General features: G+C 38.3%; 1 protein-coding gene across 1 annotated transcript in view; it reads left to right on the top strand.

Annotated features, from left to right (window-relative positions):
• Window positions 1-21,774, top strand: part of LOC128647017 (small G protein signaling modulator 1-like) — a 692,799-nt gene that overhangs the window by 613,420 nt on the left and 57,605 nt on the right. The window contains 3 exon segments of the mRNA XM_053699830.1: window positions 1,759-2,358; window positions 8,246-8,370; window positions 13,478-13,560. Of these exon segments, the coding sequence (XP_053555805.1) occupies window positions 1,759-2,358; window positions 8,246-8,370; window positions 13,478-13,560 (808 nt within the window).

The following is a 21,774-nucleotide window of genomic DNA, read 5'->3' as shown; positions in this document are numbered from 1 at the left end:
GCAAAGTTGCGGCAACAAATAGACTTTGAGAACTTGCGAACACAAAATCGCATTCCCCCATAGCCTTCAATGGAGCCGGAAAAAAAACCCCAAAAAACTAACACCCACAAGTCTCTCAAACACGACTGTGGTTATTTAAAAGTGCAATATAAACAAATAATATTGCATATTTCAGAATCCAGTGTTTTGCACATAGCAGAATTTGTTCTATTTATTCTTAAAGAGATATTAATATATATATCTGATGGATATATATATATATATATATATATATATATATTACCTATAGATATGCATGATTATATATAGGTGTAAATATATATAGATATATATAGGAATATCAATATAAAAATACTAAGAACATATTCTGCTATGTGCAGAACATTGGAATGTGAAATATTTACAGAAAATACACAGTATATCACATTAAATATGAATATTGCATAAATATGATATTACATATTTTCATCTACTTGACGGCAAAGGGCTCCAATGCACTTATATACTGCATATGTGTATATATGTATACATATGTATAAATGTGTATATATGTCTGTAAATATATAAATGCACTAATAAATACATAAATACATCATTATTAGATAGTGTTGTTATAAGTGTAACTGTAATTTTAAATGTATTTTGATGTGTTTTGTGACACATTTAATTCCAGCATAACAGTTAACCAAAGGTCTGAAGTCACGGTAATCATTCTAGCGTAAATCGCAATTGCGCTCACAAGTTCACCTTCACTGTCAACTTGTAATACAAGCGGAATGTAACTTGCATACAAACGGCCACGAAACCACAAGAAAAACTTGTAATCTAGCATTAAATACTTAAACCACTCTCATCTCCTATAGCAAGAGGTGACAATTACATATACCCTAAACTACCATTGTCTTCTACTGCAGTACATCTTCACCCCAGGCTTTCTTCCTGACCCCAATCCATGGACCTACCCTTCGCCTTACTATCACCCCTCCCCTATGGGAAGAATGCACATAAATGTATATACTTTTTTAAAATCCAGATTTGTTAAATGACTAAACCAGCAGGATTAAAGGGAATGTGGGGCAAGTAAAATTACAGAATTTAACCATCCCCTCTGAATTGTTGTTCATCAAATAAGCCACCACGGCAAGTAGTGGTTCCCCAATTTACTCAAGAAAGGTTACCAGTCTGATATAGTGTTCACTACAGACAGCCTTGTTCACATCCCTCACATATGGGATCCTAAATTTACTCTAACCAGACAAAGGTTAGATGCCCAAAATGTGGATTGCCAAGGATTTCTGATCCCTTAAGTATTGAGTTACCAGGAAGAAAAATGTCCCCCTCAGCACTATGGTTCTGTAAGGAGACAAACAAGGACAACGTGAGGTAAATTAAAGGGACAGTAAACCCAAAATCTTTCTTTCATGATTCAGATAGAGAATACAATTTTAAACAACATTCCAATTCACTTCTATTATTTAATTCGCTTTATTCTTTAGATATCTTTTGTTGAAGAGATAGCATTGCACATGGGAGCGCCAATCACATGAGGCAACTGTGCATCCAATCAGCATCTATTGAGCCTATCTAGATATGCTTTTCAGCAAAGGATATCAAGAGAATGAAGAAAATTAGATAATAGAAGTAAATTAGAAATGTGTTTAAAATGGCTTGCTCTTTCTGAATCACAAAAGAAAAAAAATTGTGTATTATGTCCCTTTAAGTAAAAATTATTTTCATTGTAATGTTTTTATTTCCCAGGTTTTTGAATCAGTTGAAGAAGTAGAACAAACAGAAACCAGAATTGAAGATAGCAAACCAGCAAAGGTTACCAACGGTACGGTCCTTAATGGAACTTCATCTCCAGATTCAGGTCATCCGTCCTCTCGGAATTTCTCTATTACATCTGGGTATTCAGAACACAGCTTCAGTACAGATGATACCGCTTCTATGGAGACAAATAAAAGCAACATGTACCTGCAAACAAAACCAGGAATTGTCAGTGGTAAAAAGGAGAACGGTTTGGACAATATCCTTTTAGATAACAAAATGGCAGAAGAAGAAAATCCAATTCAGGATAGCTTAAGCATAGAAGCAACAGCCAATGAAAGCTTGGATGATTTTCTTTCTATCAGTGAGAATGTAGAGGATATAATACTGGATAAGGATACTGCAGTACTTTCAGTTGTGGAAGCATGGCCTGACAGTGAAGCTGAGAAGGAGAGCCTAGTTGGAAGTGAAGACAATTTATCTGAAGAGCCAGAGATGGAGAGTTTGTATCCACAGCACAATTCATTGGTTGTAATTGATGCAACTGTGTCTGCAGTATCTCCTGTTTCATCCATAGGAGTTGCATATTCAGTGAGTACCTTGTAATATAATGATTTGCCTGAAATGGCCCAATGTCTTTAGCAGTAGATCAGCCATTATACTCAAACCATACAGGAGTTATTGAGGCATTTGTCAAGTAAAATTGATGATTGTATAGTTTAACAGGAGATGCTTTAACTTAATGTCAACAGTATCTTGTGCCTCACTACGTGAGTGGAATACAACACTGCCTCAGACCTTTTATTTTCGTAGTGACGCATTAAAGTTGTTGTGCAAAACTCAATGCGTAGTATCACAAAAAAAATATTCTGTGTTGAACCCAAAAAGATGCTAACAAGACCCCAAATCTTTAATAAACATTAACTGCCTATAAAACAAAGGGTAAAGTTCTATCTTTAATCTCTTATCCCAGGGCTCCCTTTTAAATATAAGTGAATCTCCCAAAACCACTGAGAAAAAATGTGCAAATTTAAGGGGTGGAAAAGGGGCGCTAGAAGCTAGGGATAAAGGTGAATACAAATAAAACGAGATTGCAGGTTATCTCTTGTACCGATGTAGGATATGTAGTATTCAACAACCCAAATAAATAATACTATCTATGTAAAGCTAGTACAACTTCAGTGGATACAGTATGATTATCATAAAAAATGTCTATTAGACACTAATGAATAAGAATAACACATGAATATAATTATATTTATAGTAAAAATCAAAGAGAAAAAAATGACAAAGTTAAATTCAATGTATGCATATATACTTGTAAACATGAATATCTAAAAAATATATTTTATATGTTGTGGCCACAACAAAAAATTAATTAAAAGCTAGCAAGATGGTTGGCTAGCGTATAGAACAAAAACAGACTTGACTAGGCGTCTATTGTAGATGTATACAAAGTGCGTGTAGCAAGACTTATTTAGTGTCTATTATTCGATGTATACAAAGTCATGTAGCAAAGTCTCTTTGTAAACACAGTTGATATTATCGAAGAAGGTAATACACTGTCCATGGAAAGTGTGAATGAATAGTTTCCAATGCGGCTATTATATATATATTATATTGAAATATTCAAAGGGAGATTATACACCAGCCGGGCTTACTCGGGGAATCTTACCATGGTCATCTTAGGTGTAGAACTCCGCCTTGAGTGATATTGGAGCAGTTATCGCCGCCAAAGTGACACGGGGAAGATCATCTTCTCTCTGTGCTGTTTGAGCGTCCTAGTGACCGAGGACGCTCTCCCCGGTGTCACTTTGGCGGCAATAACTGCTCCAATTTCCCTCCAGACGGAGTCCTACACCTAAGACGACCCTGGTAAGATTTCTCAGGTAAGACCGGCTGGTGTATAATCTCCCTCTTGAACATTTCAATATATAAGTTGCATTGGAAACTATTCCCCGGGTAAGCCTGGCTGGTGTATAATCTCCCTTTTGAATATTTCAATATATAAGCCGCATTGGAAACTATTCATTCACACTTTCCACAGACAGTGTATTACCTTCGATAATTTCAACTGTGTTTACAAAGAGACTTTGCTACATGACTTTGTATACATCGAATAATAGACACTAAATAAGTTGCTACATGCACTTTGTATACATCTACAATAGACGTCTATTCAAGTCTGTTTTTGTTCTATACGCTAGCCAATCATCTTGCTAGATTTTAATTAATGTTTTGTTGTGGCCACAACATATAAAATATATTTTTTAGATATTCATGTTTACAAGTATATATGCATACAATGAATTTAACTTTGTCATTTTTACTCTTTGATTTTTACTATAAATATAATTATATTCTTGTGTTATTCTTATTCATTAGAGTCTAACAGACATTTTTTATGATACACTATACTGTATCCACTGAAGTTTTTACTAGATTTACCTAGATAGTATTATTTAGTTGGGTTGTTGAATACTACATATCCTACATCGGTACAAGAGATAACCTGCAATCTCGTTTTATTTGTATACACCTTTATCCCTAGCTTCTAGCGCCCCTTTTCCACCCCCTTAAATCTTAACTTCCTATAACCCACAATAAACCATAACCAAAGCTTATTGCTAAATATTAAAATTTAACAATGATTATTTTGTTTTAAGGTATTTGAGTGGAAAGGGCTCCAAAGTGTATTTATATACCATATATACTGTATATATATACAGGGAGTGCAGACTTATTAGGCAAGTTGTATTTTTGAGGATTAATTTTATTATTGAACAACAACCATGTTCTCAATGAACCCAAAAAACTCATTAATATCAAAGCTGAATAGTTTTGGAAGTAGTTTTTAGTTTGTTTTTAGTTATAGCTATTTTAGGGGGATATCTGTGTGTGCAGGTGACTATTACTGTGCATAATTATTAGGCAACTTAACAAAAAACAAATATATACCCATTTCAATTATTTATTTTTACCAGTGAAACCAATATAACATCTCAACATTCACAAATATACATTTCTGACATTCAAAAACAAAACAAAAACAAATCAGTGACCAATATAGCCACCTTTCTTTGCAAGGACACTCAAAAGCCTGCCATCCATGGATTCTGTCAGTGTTTTGATCTGTTCACCATCAACATTGCGTGCAGCAGCAACCACAGCCTCCCAGACACTGTTCAGAGAGGTGTACTGTTTTCCCTCCTTGTAAATCTCACATTTGATGATGGACCACAGGTTCTCAATGGGGTTCAGATCAGGTGAACAAGGATGCCATGTCATTAGATTTTCTTCTTTTATACCCTTTCTTGCCAGCCACGCTGTGGAGTACTTGGACGCGTGTGATGGAGCATTGTCCTGCATGAAAATCATGTTTTTCTTGAAGGATGCAGACTTCTTCCTGTACCACTGCTTGAAGAAGGTGTCTCCCAGAAACTGGCAGTAGGACTGGGAGTTGAGCTTGACTCCATCCTCAACCCGAAAAGGCCCCACAAGCTCATCTTTGATGATACCAGCCCAAACCAGTACTCCACCTCCACCTTGCTGGCGTCTGAGTCGGACTGGAGCTCTCTGCCCTTTACCAATCCAGCCACGAGCCCATCCATCTGGCCCATCAAGACTCACTCTCATTTCATCAGTCCATAAAACCTTAGAAAAATCAGTCTTGAGATATTTCTTGGCCCAGTCTTGACGTTTCAGCTTTGGTGTCTTGTTCAGTGGTGGTCGTCTTTCAGCCTTTCTTACCTTGGCCATGTCTCTGAGTATTGCACACCTTGTGCTTTTGGGCACTCCAGTGATGTTGCAGCTCTGAAATATGGCCAAACTGGTGGCAAGTGGCATCTTGGCAGCTGCACGCTTGACTTTTCTCAGTTCATGGGCAGTTATTTTGCACCTTGGTTTTTCCACACGCTTCTTGCGACCCTGTTGACTATTTTGAATGAAACGCTTGATTGTTCGATGATCACGCTTCAGAAGCTTTGCAATTTTAAGAGTGCTGCATCCCTCTGCAAGATATCTCACTATTTTTGACTTTTCTGAGCCTGTCAAGTCCTTCTTTTGACCCATTTTGCCAAAGGAAAGGAAGTTGCCTAATAATTATGCACACCTGATATAGGGTGTTGATGTCATTAGACCACACCCCTTCTCATTACAGAGATGCACATCACCTAATATGCTTAATTGGTAGTAGGCTTTCGAGCCTATACAGCTTGGAGTAAGACAACATGCATAAAGAGGATGATGTGGTCAAAATACTCATTTGCCTAATAATTCTGCACTCCCTGTATATATATACAGGGAGTGCAGAATTATTAAGCAAGTTGTATTTTTGAGGATTAATTTTATTATTTAACAACAACCATGTTCTCAATGAACCCCAAAAACTCATTAATATCAAAGCTGAATAGTTTTGGAAGTAGTTTTTAGTTTGTTTTTAGTTATAGCTATTTTAGGGGGATATCTGTGTGTTCAGGTGACTATTACTGTGCATAATTATTAGGCAACTTAACAAAAAACAAATATATACCCATTTCAATTATTTATTTTTACCAGTGAAACCAATATAACATCTCAACATTCACAAATATACATTTCTGACATTCAAAAACAAAACAAAAACAAATCAGTGACCAATATAGCCACCTTTCTTTGCAAGGACACTCAAAAGCCTGTCATCCATGGATTCTGTCAGTGTTTTGATCTGTTCACCATCAACATTGCGTGCAGCAGCAACCACAGCCTCCCAGACACTGTTCAGAGAGGTGTACTTTTTTCCCTCCTTGTAAATCTCACATTTGATGATGGACCACAGGTTCTCAATGGGGTTCAGATCAAGTGAACAAGGAGGCCATGTCATTAGATTTTCTTCTTTTATACCCTTTCTTGCCAGCCACGCTATGGAGTACTTGGACCCGTGTGATGGAGCATTGTCCTGCATGAAAATCATGTTTTTCTTGAAGGATGCAGACTTCTTCCTGTACCACTGCTTGAAGAAGGTGTCTTCCAGAAACTGGCAGTAGGACTGGGAGTTGAGCTTGACTCCATCCTCAACCCGAAAAGGCCCCATAAGCTCATCTTTGATGATACCAGCCCAAACAAGTACTCCACCTCCACCTTGCTGGCGTCTGAGTCGGACTGGAGCTCTCTGCCCTTTACCAATCCAGCCACGGGCCCATCCATCTGGCCCATCAAGACTCACTCTCATTTCATCAGTCCATAAAACCTTAGAAAAATCAGTCTTGAGATATTTCTTGGCCCAGTGTTGACGTTTCAGCTTGTGTGTCTTGTTCAGTGGTGGTCGTCTTTCAGCCTTTCTTACCTTGGCCATGTCTCTGAGTATTGCACACCTTGTGCTTTTGGGCACTCCAGTGATGTTGCAGCTCTGAAATATGGCCAAACTGGTGGCAAGTGGCATCTTGGCAGCTGCACGCTTGACTTTTCTCAGTTCATGGGCAGTTATTTTGCGCCTTGGTTTTTCCACACGCTTCTTGCGACCCTGTTGACTATTTTGAATGAAACGCTTGATTGTTCGATGATCACGCTTCAGAAGCTTTGCAATTTTAAGAGTGCTGCATCCCTCTGCAAGATATCTCACTATTTTTGACTTTTCTGACCCTGTCAAGTCCTTCTTTTGACCCATTTTGCCAAAGGAAAGGAAGTTGCCTAATAATTATGCACACCTGATATAGGGTGTTGATGTCATTAGACCACACCCCTTCTCATTACAGAGATGCACATCACCTAATATGCTTAATTGGTAGTAGGCTTTCAAGCCTATACAGCTTGGAGTAAGACAACATGCATAAAGAGGATGATGTGGTCAAAATACTCATTTGCCTAATAATTCTGCACTCCCTGTATATATATATATATATATATATATCTGTGTGTGTGTGTGTGTGTGTTTATGTCTAAACATCTGTAAATTTGTTTATATCTGTATATATGTATATATATATATATATATATATATATATATATATATATATATATATATATATTTACACACCCATAAACATATTTAGACATATATATACTTAATGGTCCTTTCCATTCAAATTCCTTGTTGTATACCCATATACCTTTTAACCCATATAAAATAATTTAGGGTGGGCACAATAGTGTGCTACTTGTAATCTGGCCCATTCTGTTTAAAAAAGTGATCACTCCTGCTTATACAAAAAAATATCCTTAGTGATTAATCAAATTAGATAGTCAGGACTGTTGATTGACAGGTCACAGACATAAAAAGTTGCTATTGTTTGGTGACTTACCTATAGCATGGTCTTACTGAACAGTAGCTGTTTGAGTTTTATCAGTTTGTTAAAAAGGAGTCTGTTGCTGTACTGTCATACATTTGTTTAATTATAGCAGTTTGCATAGGATATAGCCCTTAGCCTTATTGGTATTAAAATATTAATACACCTTTGACCTATTGAATTGCTATTCATTATTATTCCCAACAACTTTATAGCAAGAACTCTTAGATATGTACACCATCAACCTCCACCGCATAGAAAAGGATGTGCAGAGATGCGATCGCAACTATTGGTATTTCACACCGTCCAATCTGGAGAAACTTCGCAATGTGATGTGCAGGTAATTATATTCATTATTTTATAAACTTAAATGTCATTGCTTTTTCAGTTCTAGTAATAGAAGCACATTCTGATATAACCTACATTTAGAGATTAACTTTGTATTAAAAAGTTATGTTGTGTTAAACTGATAGTGGATTCAATGTATGTTTGACTGCATGTATGGATATTGTCAGATTTATGTTGAATCTGTAGCTTTGTAAAAGCATGAAAAGGCACAAAATTGTGAAGAGTAGCATGAAAGACCTGGAGAAGAAGGAAGAAATTATGCAATGTTACTCATTTGTGGTACAACATGTATTGATGATGTACATTAATCTTTCATTTTAACCCTTTCAGCCAAATGGACGAAGTACCTACGTCCTACACTCTGGCACAGTTTGGGTTCCTGCTGCCAGCTTTGACAGAGGGAATCACAACCTAGGGGCATAAGGTATATGCCTTCATATGGTCAGGGCTGTCTTTAACGCGGAGCAAAAGGGAAAGCTGCCCTGGGCCCTTTCTAACGTGTGGGGCCCAAAGCAGCTGACCCTTGAGCCCGCTCAGCAGAGGCGGACTGCGCCTCTCTGATACTGTAAAATTGGCAGCACCACCTTGCTGTGAGTAAGCACTGCAGCAGGGGAGATATTACTTGTATACAGTGGCTGGGGCCGGGGGTGGGAGGAACAGGGGCCTCATGTGACACAGTCACTGTGTGCAAACTCCTGCTTGGTGCTGTCACTCCCCCTGACACTCATCACTTCCTCCCAGAGTGAGTCCCTCCCTGTCCTAGCATCCTATGCACGCAGCTGCGCATGCAGGAAGAGTAAGAGGGAAGCAGGGCCCGTGTGAAGAGCAAACTTTGTGCATCCGCTCAGATGCTCTGGAGACACAGAAGCACAAGTTAGTGCATCCAGCCCCTATATAGCGTAGCAGTGTGTTCTAGCAGTGGAACAGTGCTGTCCTGAATGCTGCCTCATGCATGTAGTTAATAGCTTATTTAGGATCCTGACTTGTGAGTGATTACTGATAGTGGCTGTGCATTGCAAATGGAGCATGTATGGTGCCAATAAGATGACATACTCTGTACCCCTGTGTATTTCTTCCATGTTAGCTCTTGCTGCTCTCTCAAGTGTCTGAATAAAATATAGATGAATATAAGGCTAAGGGCTTGAACGTGTAAACACTGCAGGAAACAACTTTAGCTTGCCATCATCAAAAATATATATTAATTTAATGTAAATTTCAGGAAGTCATTTTCCAAGGGTAACTGCATCCCTCTTTCCTCTTCCTAAACGCTGTTGGTGTTTTTGTTTTTTTTAACTAACTGTTTTATATGATCTCTTTTGTTAGCTAACAACACACACATCTCTAAGCCTTCTAGTAGATAATTTTCAAATTATTTAATACCAAAATCCTGAAAAATATAAATGTGTGTACTCCTTTAATATGTATCCAGGTGGTTACCATTTTAAGTTGGTAAATGGGAAAAAAGAAAATGTTCCATGCTTAGTAACCTCAGTGGCAAAATGTATTGGCATTTAAAGAGTGGCTTCAGTGTCACTACCCCTTATTACATGTAGTATGTGAGTTTATGTGAGTGTGTGTATGTTTGTGTGAGTACTTATGTATGGATAAGTGTGTATGTATGAGTGTGTTTGTGTACAAGTGCGTGTGTGTGGGTGTATGTGAGCTTAGTGCCATTGAAATATCTTTGCTACTTTAGCCAATGATTAAGACCTACTTAGAAAACTAACTGGTAAACTAAACACAGATTTTCGCTTGCACTAATGAGCTTTTGTAATTAATGTTCAGTGTATGTTGTTAAATGCAAAAACTTATTTTAGCACTATCTAGCTGGTGAAATAACGTTCTTGTATAGACATTTCTAGCTATTCAAATAGTATTCCAAAGTATAGAGGTGGTATTAGACCATACAATATGGGAGTAGAAATGTTTACAATAAAATATCAAAGTTACAAGCATATAGATAAAGTTACAGGTATATATATATATATATATATATATATATATATATATATATATATATATATATATATATATATATATATATATATATATATATATATATACCCCTTGCACACCTGTGTTAGTGCTACTCACCTTGTATATCAAATAAAGTCACCTGGCCTCAAGTTCCTGAGTCCTCGCTTTTTCCTTTGTATCCTATATATATATATATATATATATATATATATATATATATATATATATATATATATATATATATATATATATACAGTTGTGCTCATAAGTTTACATACCCTGGCAGAATTTATGATTTCTTAGCCGTTTTTCAGAGAATATGAATGATAACACAAAAAGTTTTCTTTCACTCATGGTTAGTGTTGGGCTGAAGCCATTTATTATCAATCAACTGTGTTTACTCTTTTTAAATCATAATGATAACAGAAACTACCCAAATGACCCAGATCAAAAGTTTACATACCCTGGTGATTTTGGCCTGATAACATGCGCACAAGTTGACACAAAGGGGGTTTGAATGGCTATTAAAGGTAACCATCCTCACCTGTTACCTGTTTGCTTGTAATTTGTTTGTGTGTATAAAAGGTCAATGAGTTTCTGGACTCCTGACAGACCCTTGCATCTTTCATCCAATGCTGCACAGACGATTCTGGATTCTGAGTCATGGGGAAAGCAAAAGAATTGTCAAAGTATCTGCGGGAATAGGTAGTTGAACTGTATAAAACAGGAAAGGGATATAAAAAGATATCCAAGGAATTGAGAATGCAAATCAGCAGTGTTCAAACTCTAATCAAGAAGTGGAAAATGAGGGGTTCTGTTTAAACCAAACCACGGTCAGGTAGACCAACTAAAATTTCCGCCACAACTGCCAGGAAAATTGTTCGGGATGCAAAGACAAACCCACAATTAACTTCAGGTGAAATACAGGACTCTCTGAAAACTTTTGGTGTGGCTGTTTCAAGATGCACAATAAGGAGGCACTTGAAGAAAGATGGGCTGCATGGTTGAGTCGCCAGAAGAAAGCCATTACTACGCAAATGCCACAAAGTATCCCGCTTACAATACGCCAAACAGCACAGAGACAAGTCTCAAACCTTCTGGCATAAAGTCATTTGGAGTGATGAGACCAAAATTGAGCTTTTTGGTCACAACCATAAACGCTACATTTGGAGAGGAGTCAACAAGGCCTATGATGAAAGGTACACCATTCCTACTGTGAAACACGGAGGTGGATCGCTGATGTTTTGGGGATGTGTGAGCTACAAAGGCACAGGAAATTTGGTCAGAATTGATGGCAAGATGAATGCAGTATGTTATCAAACAGAACGTCTCATTTTCCACTTCTTGATTAGAGTTTGAACACTGCTGATTTGCATTCTCAATTCCATGAGTGAAAGAAAAGTTTTTGTGTTATCATTCATATTCTCTTAAAAAAGGCCAAGAAATCATAAATTCTGCCAGGGTATGTAAACTTATGAGCACAACTGTATATATGTATATGCTGATAATATACAAGAAGCATGTTATACAGAGGACTTAAGGGCTGTGCTTATGTCATATTAGGGTGTTTGTTGAGCACTGGCTCAAGATAGTGTGCTGCTTGGGTCAGATAATGTAGTAACACCAACCCCATTCTCCCCATAGTAACATTACTGATTAGCATATCAACTTTATGTTACCAAGCCTTCCTACCTTTTTTTAACTTATGTTTTGGTTGAGTGCAAAATATAACTCACCACTTGTAAATTTAGCGATGTTTAATGAAGTCCTTACGTAAAGGGTTAGGGCTAAATTAAAGTTGCACCAAACACAACATAAATACATTAAAATTAAGTGTTACACTGATATATACATTATATGATAAATTGTAATCATATGAATATATATTAAAAAAAAACATCATTATATTGGTTAAAAGGCATGGGGGGCCCAAGGGTCCAATCAATATTAAAGATGTCCCTGCATATAGTGAGGGAACACTTATTGTGTTCAGTTACCATATGAAGTTAGGTTGCTGATCGTTACAGTCTGTGTCACTGTTTGTTATGAACTTTGTGCTGGAGCCGGTGGGAGGGAGGTTGGTAGGCGGCACAAAGTGGGAGGGGTAGAAAGGGGCGGGTCCCCACACTATGTCAAAAAATGTTTGTCAGGGAAGAAGGGGATATTGGTCCCTATACTACAGAAAAAATATTGGTTGGATGGGGGTGGTAAGGAGGTGTGAATTGTTTAGTTTGGCAGGGTGGGAATGCAGAATAAATTTGTTATTTTAGTTATAAAACATAAAGTATTATTATTGATTATTGTTGTTATATTTAAACCTCCTGAGCATACAGACAACACTGGTTTAACCCTTGATTTTCCTAAACTCACCTGCTGGGAAAGCAAGGCATTAAAGGGACAGTATATACCAATTTTTATATAACTGCATTGTAATAGACACTACTATGGAGAAGAATATGCACAAATATTGATATAAAAATCCAGTATAAAACCTTTTAAAAACTTAGCACTGTTGATGAGGTTAGACTGGGACACCAGCTGAAAGTGACTGAGAAAGCAGGGAGAACAGACCCCCATTTCACAAACAGCAGCAAGCAGGAATCTGTAGACGTCAAGCTTCATCTGATCCTTTGGGGCTTGGTTAGGAATCTGAAAATCAGCACAATCGTATTAAAAAAAATAAGCAAAACTATACAGTGTTACAAAAACACTCACAGATAGGCTATATAAGTGGATCATCTACAAAACATGTATGCAAAGACAAATCTAGTGTACAATATCCCTTTAATTAACACATTAGTTATTTAGCCCCCTCATTCCCCATAATAACAACTGCATTGGTAATTTAGTCCGCACCTCTCCCTAGCCAAAGAGATCATGATAAGGAAGGCATTTTAATATTTGTCAAGCCCTAGTACTGTATATATAAGGTCTCTATATCACTAATGATGACTTTTTATATTTACAATCTCAAGATATTACAATTATTTATTTAAATGCAGAGATAATAGCTACAAAACCTTAGGCATGATCAAATAGATGATATATTGTCAACACAAATATATATAAAGAAATAAAGATGTTGGAACATATTTTATTGCTTTTGTTTTCTATTTTTCCAGCTATGTGTGGCAGCACATTGAGATTGGATACGTGCAAGGGATGTGTGATCTACTGGCGCCTCTCTTGGTAATACTAGATGACGGTATGAAATTCTTTATGGGATCTTCTTGCTGTCCGTAGCCCAGTGAGTCTTAGGGTTGATTGAATTGAGGTCCTTTGGGTTGATACCATCGGAAAAGAAGGAAATCATAGTTTTTTGACATTCAATATTGCAAAAAATAATTAAAGGTGACACCAACAGATAGATAAATAAGCCAATAAATACATCACTTTTCTGTCATTTTTGTTATTTTAAAGGGACATGAAACCCAAATTTTTTATTTGTGAATTAGGTAGAACATATAATTTTAAACAACTTACTAGTTTACTTCTATTATCAAATTTGCTTAATTCTCTTGGTATCATTTGTTGAAGGAGCAGCAATGCACTACTGGTTACTAACTGAACACATGGGTGAGCCAATGACAATTGGTATATATATATGCAGCCACCAATCAGCAGCTAGATCCTAGGTTCTTTGCCGCTCCTGAGCTTTCCTAGATAAACCTTTCAGCAAAGGATAACAAGAGAAGGAAGCAAATTAAATAATAGAAGTAAATTGGAAAGTTGTTTAAAAATGTATGCTCTGTCTAAATCACGAATGTCTAACTTTCGCCTAGATTTAGAGTTTTGCGGCCAAAGGGGTGCGTTAGCTATGCGTGGTTTTTTTCCCCCGCACCTTTTAAACAACGCTGGTATTTAGAGTTCTCTGAAGGGCAGCGTTAGGCTCCAAAAAGGGAGCGTACAGGCATATTTACCGCCACTGCAACTCTCAATACCAGCGGTTTTACAATACCAACTCTCAATACCAGCGGTTTTACAATACAATACCAGTTGTAATGTTGGGGGGGGGTATTGTATGTTTTTTTACAGGCAAAAGAGCAGAATTCTTTGGGGCATGCCCCGCAAAAGGCCCTTTTAAGGGCTGGTAAGGTAAAAGAGCTGTAAAATATTTATTTTAGAATATGGTAGGGCATTTTTTTTATTTTGGGGGGCTTTGTTATTTTTTTAGGGGGCTTAGAGTAGGTGTAATTAGTTTAAAATTCTTGTAATCTTTTTTTATTTTTTGTAATTTAGTGTTTGTTTGTTTTTTGTAATTTAGTGTTTGTTTGTTTTTTTGTAATTTAGTTTAGTTGATTTAATTTTAGATAATTGTAGATAGTTTATTTAATTAATTTATTGATAGTGTAGTGTTAGGTTTAATTGTAACTTAGGTTAAGATTTATTTTACAGGTAATTTTGTAATTATTTTAACTAGGTAACTATTAAATAGTTATTAACTATTTAATAGCTATTGTACCTGGTTAAAATATATACAAAGTTGCCTGTAAAATAAATATTAATCCTAAAATAGCTACAATATAATTATTATTTATATTGTAGCTATATTAGGGTTTATTTTACAGGTAAATATTTAGATTTAAATAGGAATAATTTATTTAATAATATTTATTTTATTTCGTTAGATTTAAATTATATTTAACTTAGGGGGGTGTTAGGGTTAGGGTTAGACTTAGCTTTAGGGGTTAATACATTTATTAGAGTAGCGGCGAGGTCCGATCGGCAGATTAGGGGTTAATACTTGAAGGTTGGTGTCGGCGATGTTAGGGAGGGCAGATTAGGGGTTAATACTATTTATTATAGGGTTTTTGAGGCGGGAGTGAGGCGGATTAGGGGTTAATACATTTGTTATAGTAGCGGTGAGGTCCGGTTGGCAGATTAGGGGTTAATAATTGTAGGTAGGTAGCGGCGACGTTGGGGGGGGGCAGATTAGGGGTTAATAAATATTATGTAGGGGTCGGCGATGTTAGGTGCAGCAGATTAGGGGTACATAGGGATAATGTAGGTTGCGGCGGTGTGCGGTCGGCAGATTAGGGGTTAAAAAAATTTAATAGAGTGGCGGCGATGTGGGGGGGGCTCTGTTTAGGGGTGCAAAAGTAGTTTATGGGTGTTAGTGTACTTTAGAGCACAGTAGTTAAGAGCTTTATGAACCGGGGTTAGCCCATAAAACTCTTAACTCCTGACTTTCTTCTGCGGCTGGAGTCTTGTCGTTAGATTTCTAACGCTCACTTCAGCCAAGACTCTAAATACCGGCGTTAGAAAGATCCCATTGAAAAGATAGGATACGCAATTGACGTAAGGGGATCTGCGGTATGGAAAAGTTGCGGCTGGAAAGTGAGCGTTAGACCCTTACCTACAAGACTCTAAATACCAGCGGTAGACCAAAACTAGCGTTAGGACCCCCTAACGCTGGTTTTGACGGCTAACGCAGAACTCTAAGTCTAGGCGTATGACTTTACTGTCCCCTTATATTTTTCTATTGACTAAAGAAAATTGCTTTAGTTTTAATCACTCTGTCAAGATACACTAATGGGTGTCTTTATGCGGAAAATAAATAGAAAAACTTAATATTCTATGTCCTAATAAATTATTACAGAACTCGACAAACAAGCAATTTGTTTTGTTCAAAGGATCTAATAAATAATTTCAGACCAAAAAGATGATGGAAATACACAGTTTATTGTTGATTATAATAAAAATAGTAACACTTATGCAGTTTATTAATAAAAACAGAAGCAAATTCTATTCAGTGTACTAGTTGATTACATTCAGTTTATTATTTGCAAACATATTTTGCCTTCAGATTACAACCAGCAAGGATGGCACAGCCAGAAAGTTATGTCTAATTATAATGAAATAGGAGAACATGTTTCAAGTTATATAATACATAGGGCTCCATTTATTAATGCGTAGATAGACAGGTTCCCAATTAGAGAATGAGTACGCCCGTGATCACGGGTAGAGGGCAGCATCGCGCAGCCACTTGTGCAATGCTGCCCTCTGCTATCATGAACCCAATCATGTGAGAGATGGGACTTTCAAGCTCTCCGGTTGGACTAATCCGATCTGATGATCGCTGCTTCTTAATTATCAGCCGTGCTCCGAAACTGCATCTGCAGCTTGATAAATGGAGCCCATAATACCTCATTTCAACAGCTTTTAAATTCTATACCTTTAGTTTTGTCTATATATATATATATATATATATATATATATATCAATGCATCCACCCAATATCACCCCTTGTTAACAAAAACATGAAGGATACAAAAAGCGTAAGTAATACCTATAGTTTCCTCTATCTGGAAGTTAGAAGTTTAGTTAATGCTACAGAGAATGGTAAACACCCAAGACTATTTTCTGATACATTTCTATTGTCCATTTATTATTATTATTATTATTATCGGTTATTTGTAGAGCGCCAACAGATTCCGCAGCGCTATAAACAAAGGGGGAGTACAACAAAACAATTATAGGGTAGAGGGCCCTGCCAAGAGTTGCACTGTTGTAGTCAGCTCTTAAGAAGGTGATCTACAGACAGCTGGACTTTTAGGCTTACATGCTAAGAGGGTTCAGGGGATTGCAGTGGAGGAGAGGAACTGGTATTAGGAAAGGTTAGCGTAGGTTGTATGCGTCCCTGAACAGTAGAGTCTTTAGGGAGCACTTGAAGCTTTTAAAACTAGAAGAGAGTCTTGTGGAGCGAGGCAGAGAGTTCCATAAGATGGGAGCCAGTCTGGAGAAGTCCTGTAAACGGGAGTGTGATGAGGTGACAAGAGAGGAGGAGAGTAGGAGGTCATGAGCAGAGCGAAGGGGACGGGAGGGAGAGTATCTGGAGACAAGGTCTGAGATGTAGCGGGGAGCAGTGCAGTTGAGGGCTTTGTATGTAAGAGTGAGAGTTTTGTGTTTGATCCTAGAGGCAAGAGGAAGCCAGTGAAGGGATTGGCAGAGAGGCGCAGCAGATGAAGAGCGACGTGTAAGGAAGATGAGTCTGGCAGAGGCATTGATTATGGATTGTAAAGGAGCTAGGCGGTAGGAGGGGAGACCAGAGAGGACAGAGTTGCAGTAATCAAGGCGGGAAAGAATGAGAGAGTGGATTAAAATCTTAGTTGTGTCTTGTGTAAGGAAGTGTCTAATTTTAGAGATGTTTTTAAGGTGGAAGCGGCAGGCTGTGGCCAAGGACTGAATGTGAGGAGTGAAGGAAAGATTTGAGTCAAATGTGACCCCGAGACATCGGGCATGCGGGGTAGGGGTAATGATGGAGTTGTCGACAGTTATAGAGATATTGGGGGTGGAGATTTTGGAAGAAGGGGGGAAAATGAGGAGCTCAGTTTTGGAGAGATTTAGCTTGAGGTAGTGAGAGGACATCCAGGAAGAGATGTGAGAAAGACAGTTAGTGACACGGGTTAGCAAGGAAGGAGATAGTTCTGGTGCAGAGAAGTAGATTTGGGTGTCATCGGCATACAGATGATATTGGAAACTGTGGGACTTAATAAGGGAACCTAGTGATGACGTATAGATTGAGAAGAGAAGGGGACCGAGGACAGAGCCTTTTAGTATGTGACATTTTATTTCTAAAAATCACAAGGTTATATTCTTTGTTATGCTAAAGCTTTAACCCCTGCTTTACAATACTCCTGTTGATTTTTCATAAAACAAATGTCACAATGTAGGAAATTTAATTACCCTGATAAAATCTATCACATCGTAATAAAAACAAAATGTATGCTTAACTGATAAATTTCTTTCTCTTGTGGTGTATCCAGTCCACGGGTTCATCCATTACTTGTGGGATATTCTCCTTCCCAACAGGAAGTTGCAAGAGGACACCCACAGCAGAGCTGTCTATATAGCTCCTCCCCTAACTGCCACCCCCAGTCATTCGACCGAAGACAAGCAAGAAAAAGGAGAAACTATAGGGTGCAGTGGTGACTGTAGTTTAAAAATAAAAAACACCTGCCTTAAAATGACAGGGCGGGCCGTGGACTGGATACACTACAAGAGAAATAAATTTATCAGGTAAGCATAAATTATGTTTTTCTCTTGTAAGGTGTATCCAGTCCACGGGTTCATCCATTACTTGTGGGATACCAATACCAAAGCTTTAGGACACGGATAAAGGGAGGGACAAGGCAGGAACTTAAACGGAAGGCACCACTGCCTGCAAGACCTTTCTCCCAAAAATAGCCTCTGAGGAAGCAAAAGTATCAAATTTGTAGAATTTAGAAAAGTATGAAGCGAAGACCAAGTCGCCGCCTTACAAATCTGTTCAACAGAGGCCTCATTTTTAAAAGCCCATGTGGAAGCTACCGCTCTAGTGGAATGAGCTGTAATTCTTTCAGGAGGCTGCTGGCCACAGTGGCCAGTAGTCTCATAAGCTAAACGGATTATGCTTCTCAGCCAAAAACAAAGAGAAGATGCCGAAGCCTTTTGGCCTCTCCTCTGTCCAGAGTAGACAACAAACAATGCAGATGTTTGACGAAAATCCTTAGTAGCTTGTAAATAAAACTTTAAAGCACGAACCACGTCAAGATTGTGTAATAGACGTTCCTTCTTTGAAGAAGGATTAGGACACAGTGACGGAACTACAATCTCCTGATTGATATTCTTATTAGATACCACCTTAGGAAGAAATCCAGGTTTGGTACGCAACACTACCTTATCTGTATGGAATATCAGATAAGGGGAATCACACTGTAAGGCAGATAACTCTGAAACTCTTCGAGACGAAGAGATAGCTACCAAAAACAGAACTTTCCACGATAAAAGCTTGATATCTATGGAATGCAGAGGTTCAAACGGAACCCCTTGAAGAACTTTAAGAACTAAATTTAAACTCCATGGCGGAGCAACAGGTTTAAACACAGGCTTGATTCTAACTAAAGCCTGACAAAACGCCTGAACGTCTGGAACATCTGCCAGACGCTTGTGCAGAAGAATAGACAGAGCAGAAATCTGTCCCTTTAAGGAACTAGCTGACAATCCCTTCTCCAATCCTTCTTGGAGAAAAGATAATATCCTAGGAATCCTGACTTTACTCCATGAGTAACCCTTGGATTCACACCAATGAAGATATTTACACCATATCTTATGATAGATTTTCCTTGTGACAGGCTTTCGAGCCTGAATTAAGGTATCAATGACCGACTTGGAGAAACCACGTTTTGATAAAATCAAGCGTTCAACCTCCAAGCAGTCAGCCGCAGAGAAATTAGATTTGGATGTTTGAATGGACCTTGGAGTAGAAGGTCCTGCCTCAGCGGCAGAGTCCATGGTGGAAGGGATGACATGTCCACCAGATCTGCATACCAAGTCCTGCGTGGTCACGCAGGTGCTATCAAAAACACTGAAGCTCTCTCCTGCTTGATCTTGGCAATCAGACGAGGGAGGAGAGGAAATGGTGGGAACACATAAGCCAGGCTGAAGGACCAGGGCACTGCTAGAGCATATATCAGTGCTGCCTGGGGATCCCTTGACCTGGACCCGTAACAGGGAAGCTTGGCGTTCTGACGAGATGCCATCAGATCCACTTCTGGTTTGCCCCATAGTTGAATCAGCTGGGCAAATACCCCCCGGATGAAAAGTCTGCCGACTTAGAAAATCCGCCTCCCAGTTCTCTACTCCTGGGATATGGATAGCTGAGAGATGTCAAGAATGAACCTCTGCCCATAGAATTATATTTGAAACCTCCAACATTGCCAGGGGGCTTCTTGTCCCCCCCTGATGGTTGATATATTCTACAGTTGTGATATTGTCCGACTGAAATATGATGAACCTGACCGCAGCTAGTTGAGGCCAAGCCTGAAGAGCATTGAATATCGCTCTCAGTTCCAGAATGTTTATCGGAAGGAGGGCTTCCTCCTGAGTCCACGAACCCTGAGCCTTCAGGGAGTTCCAGACTGCGCCCCAGCCCAGAAGGCTGGCATCTGTCGTGACTATAGTCCACTCTGGCCTGCGGAAACTCATTCCCCTGGACAGATGGACCCGAGAGAACCACCAGAGAAGAGAATCCCTGGTCTCTTGATCCAGATTTAGCAGAGGGGACAAATCTGTAACATAGTAACATACATAGTAACATAGTAGATAAGGTTGAAAAAAGATTGAAGTCCATCGAGTTCAACCTATACAAATCTAAAATACTTACAAAAAGCTCCAGTTAAGCTTAAATAACCCCATTAAAATGTGACCCATTTAATACTAGCAATCATATCCATGAATTTTGTTTATATACAGAAATGTATCCAGACTATTTTTAAATGTATCTATGGTATTGGCATTCACTACCTCCTTTGGTAATGAGTTCCACAATTTTATTGCTCTTACAGTGAAAAAACGTTTCCGTTGCAGGAGATTAAATCTCCTTTCCTCCAACCTTAAATTATGACCTCTTGTCAGAACCAATTTTCTTGGAATAAAAAGAGCTTCTGCCATCTCTGTATATGGGCCTTGAATATATTTATATAAAGTAATCATGTCACCTCTCAAGCGCCTTTTTTCTAAAGAGAACAGACCCAGTTTGGCTAGCCTCTCCTCATAGGTTAATTTCTCCAATCCCCTTATTAGCTTTGTGGCCCTTCTCTGAACTTTTTCTAGTTCTGCAATATCTTTTTTAGCAATCGGTCCCCAGAACTGCACTCCAAACTCAAGGTGAGGTCTTACCAGGGCTTTATATAATGACAGAATTATGCTTTCCTCCCTTGAATCAATGCCTCTTTTAATACATGCTAGTATCTTATTAGCCTTTGAAGCCGCTGCCCTGCATTGTGCACTCATCTTTAGCTTGTTATCTATTACTACTCCCAAATCCCTTTCCTCCTGTGTTTGGCTAAGTCTTGTCCCATTTAAAAAATACATAGCCTGCTTATTTTTACTTCCAAAATGTAGAACCTTACATTTTTCCGTATTAAATCTCATTTTCCATTCACTTGCCCATAGTTCTAATTTTAGCAAATCCCTTTGCAAAGAGAGTTCATCCTGCTCTGACCTAATGACCTTACTTAACTTAGTATCATCCGCAAAAATAGAGATGTCGCTATTTAATCCTTGCTCCAAGTTATTTATAAAAATATTAAAAAGAACAGGGCCCAGTACTGATCCCTGGGGGACGCCACTGATTACCTTTGTCCAATCTGAGTAATCCCCATTCCATTGATTGAGCATGCAAAGTTGCAGTGGTCTGAGATGTAGGCGGGCAAACGGAACTATGTCCATTGCCGCTACCATTAGGCCGAGTATTTCCATACACTGAGCCACTGACGGCCGAGAAGTGGAATGAAGAGCACGGCAGGAAGTTAGAAGCTTTGATAACCTGACCTCTGTCAGAAATATTTTCATTTCTACTGAAACTATCAGTGTTCCTAGGAAGGAAACTCTTGTGAGAGGGGAGAGAGAACTCTTTTCTTCATTCACCTTCCGCCCT

The sequence above is a fragment of the Bombina bombina genome, chromosome 2 (genome assembly GCF_027579735.1).
Source record: "Bombina bombina isolate aBomBom1 chromosome 2, aBomBom1.pri, whole genome shotgun sequence".
In the NCBI taxonomy this organism is placed as follows: domain Eukaryota; kingdom Metazoa; phylum Chordata; class Amphibia; order Anura; family Bombinatoridae; genus Bombina; species Bombina bombina.
The sequence above is the reverse complement of the archived record's forward strand: the minus strand, read 5'-3'. Positions and strand labels throughout refer to the sequence as shown.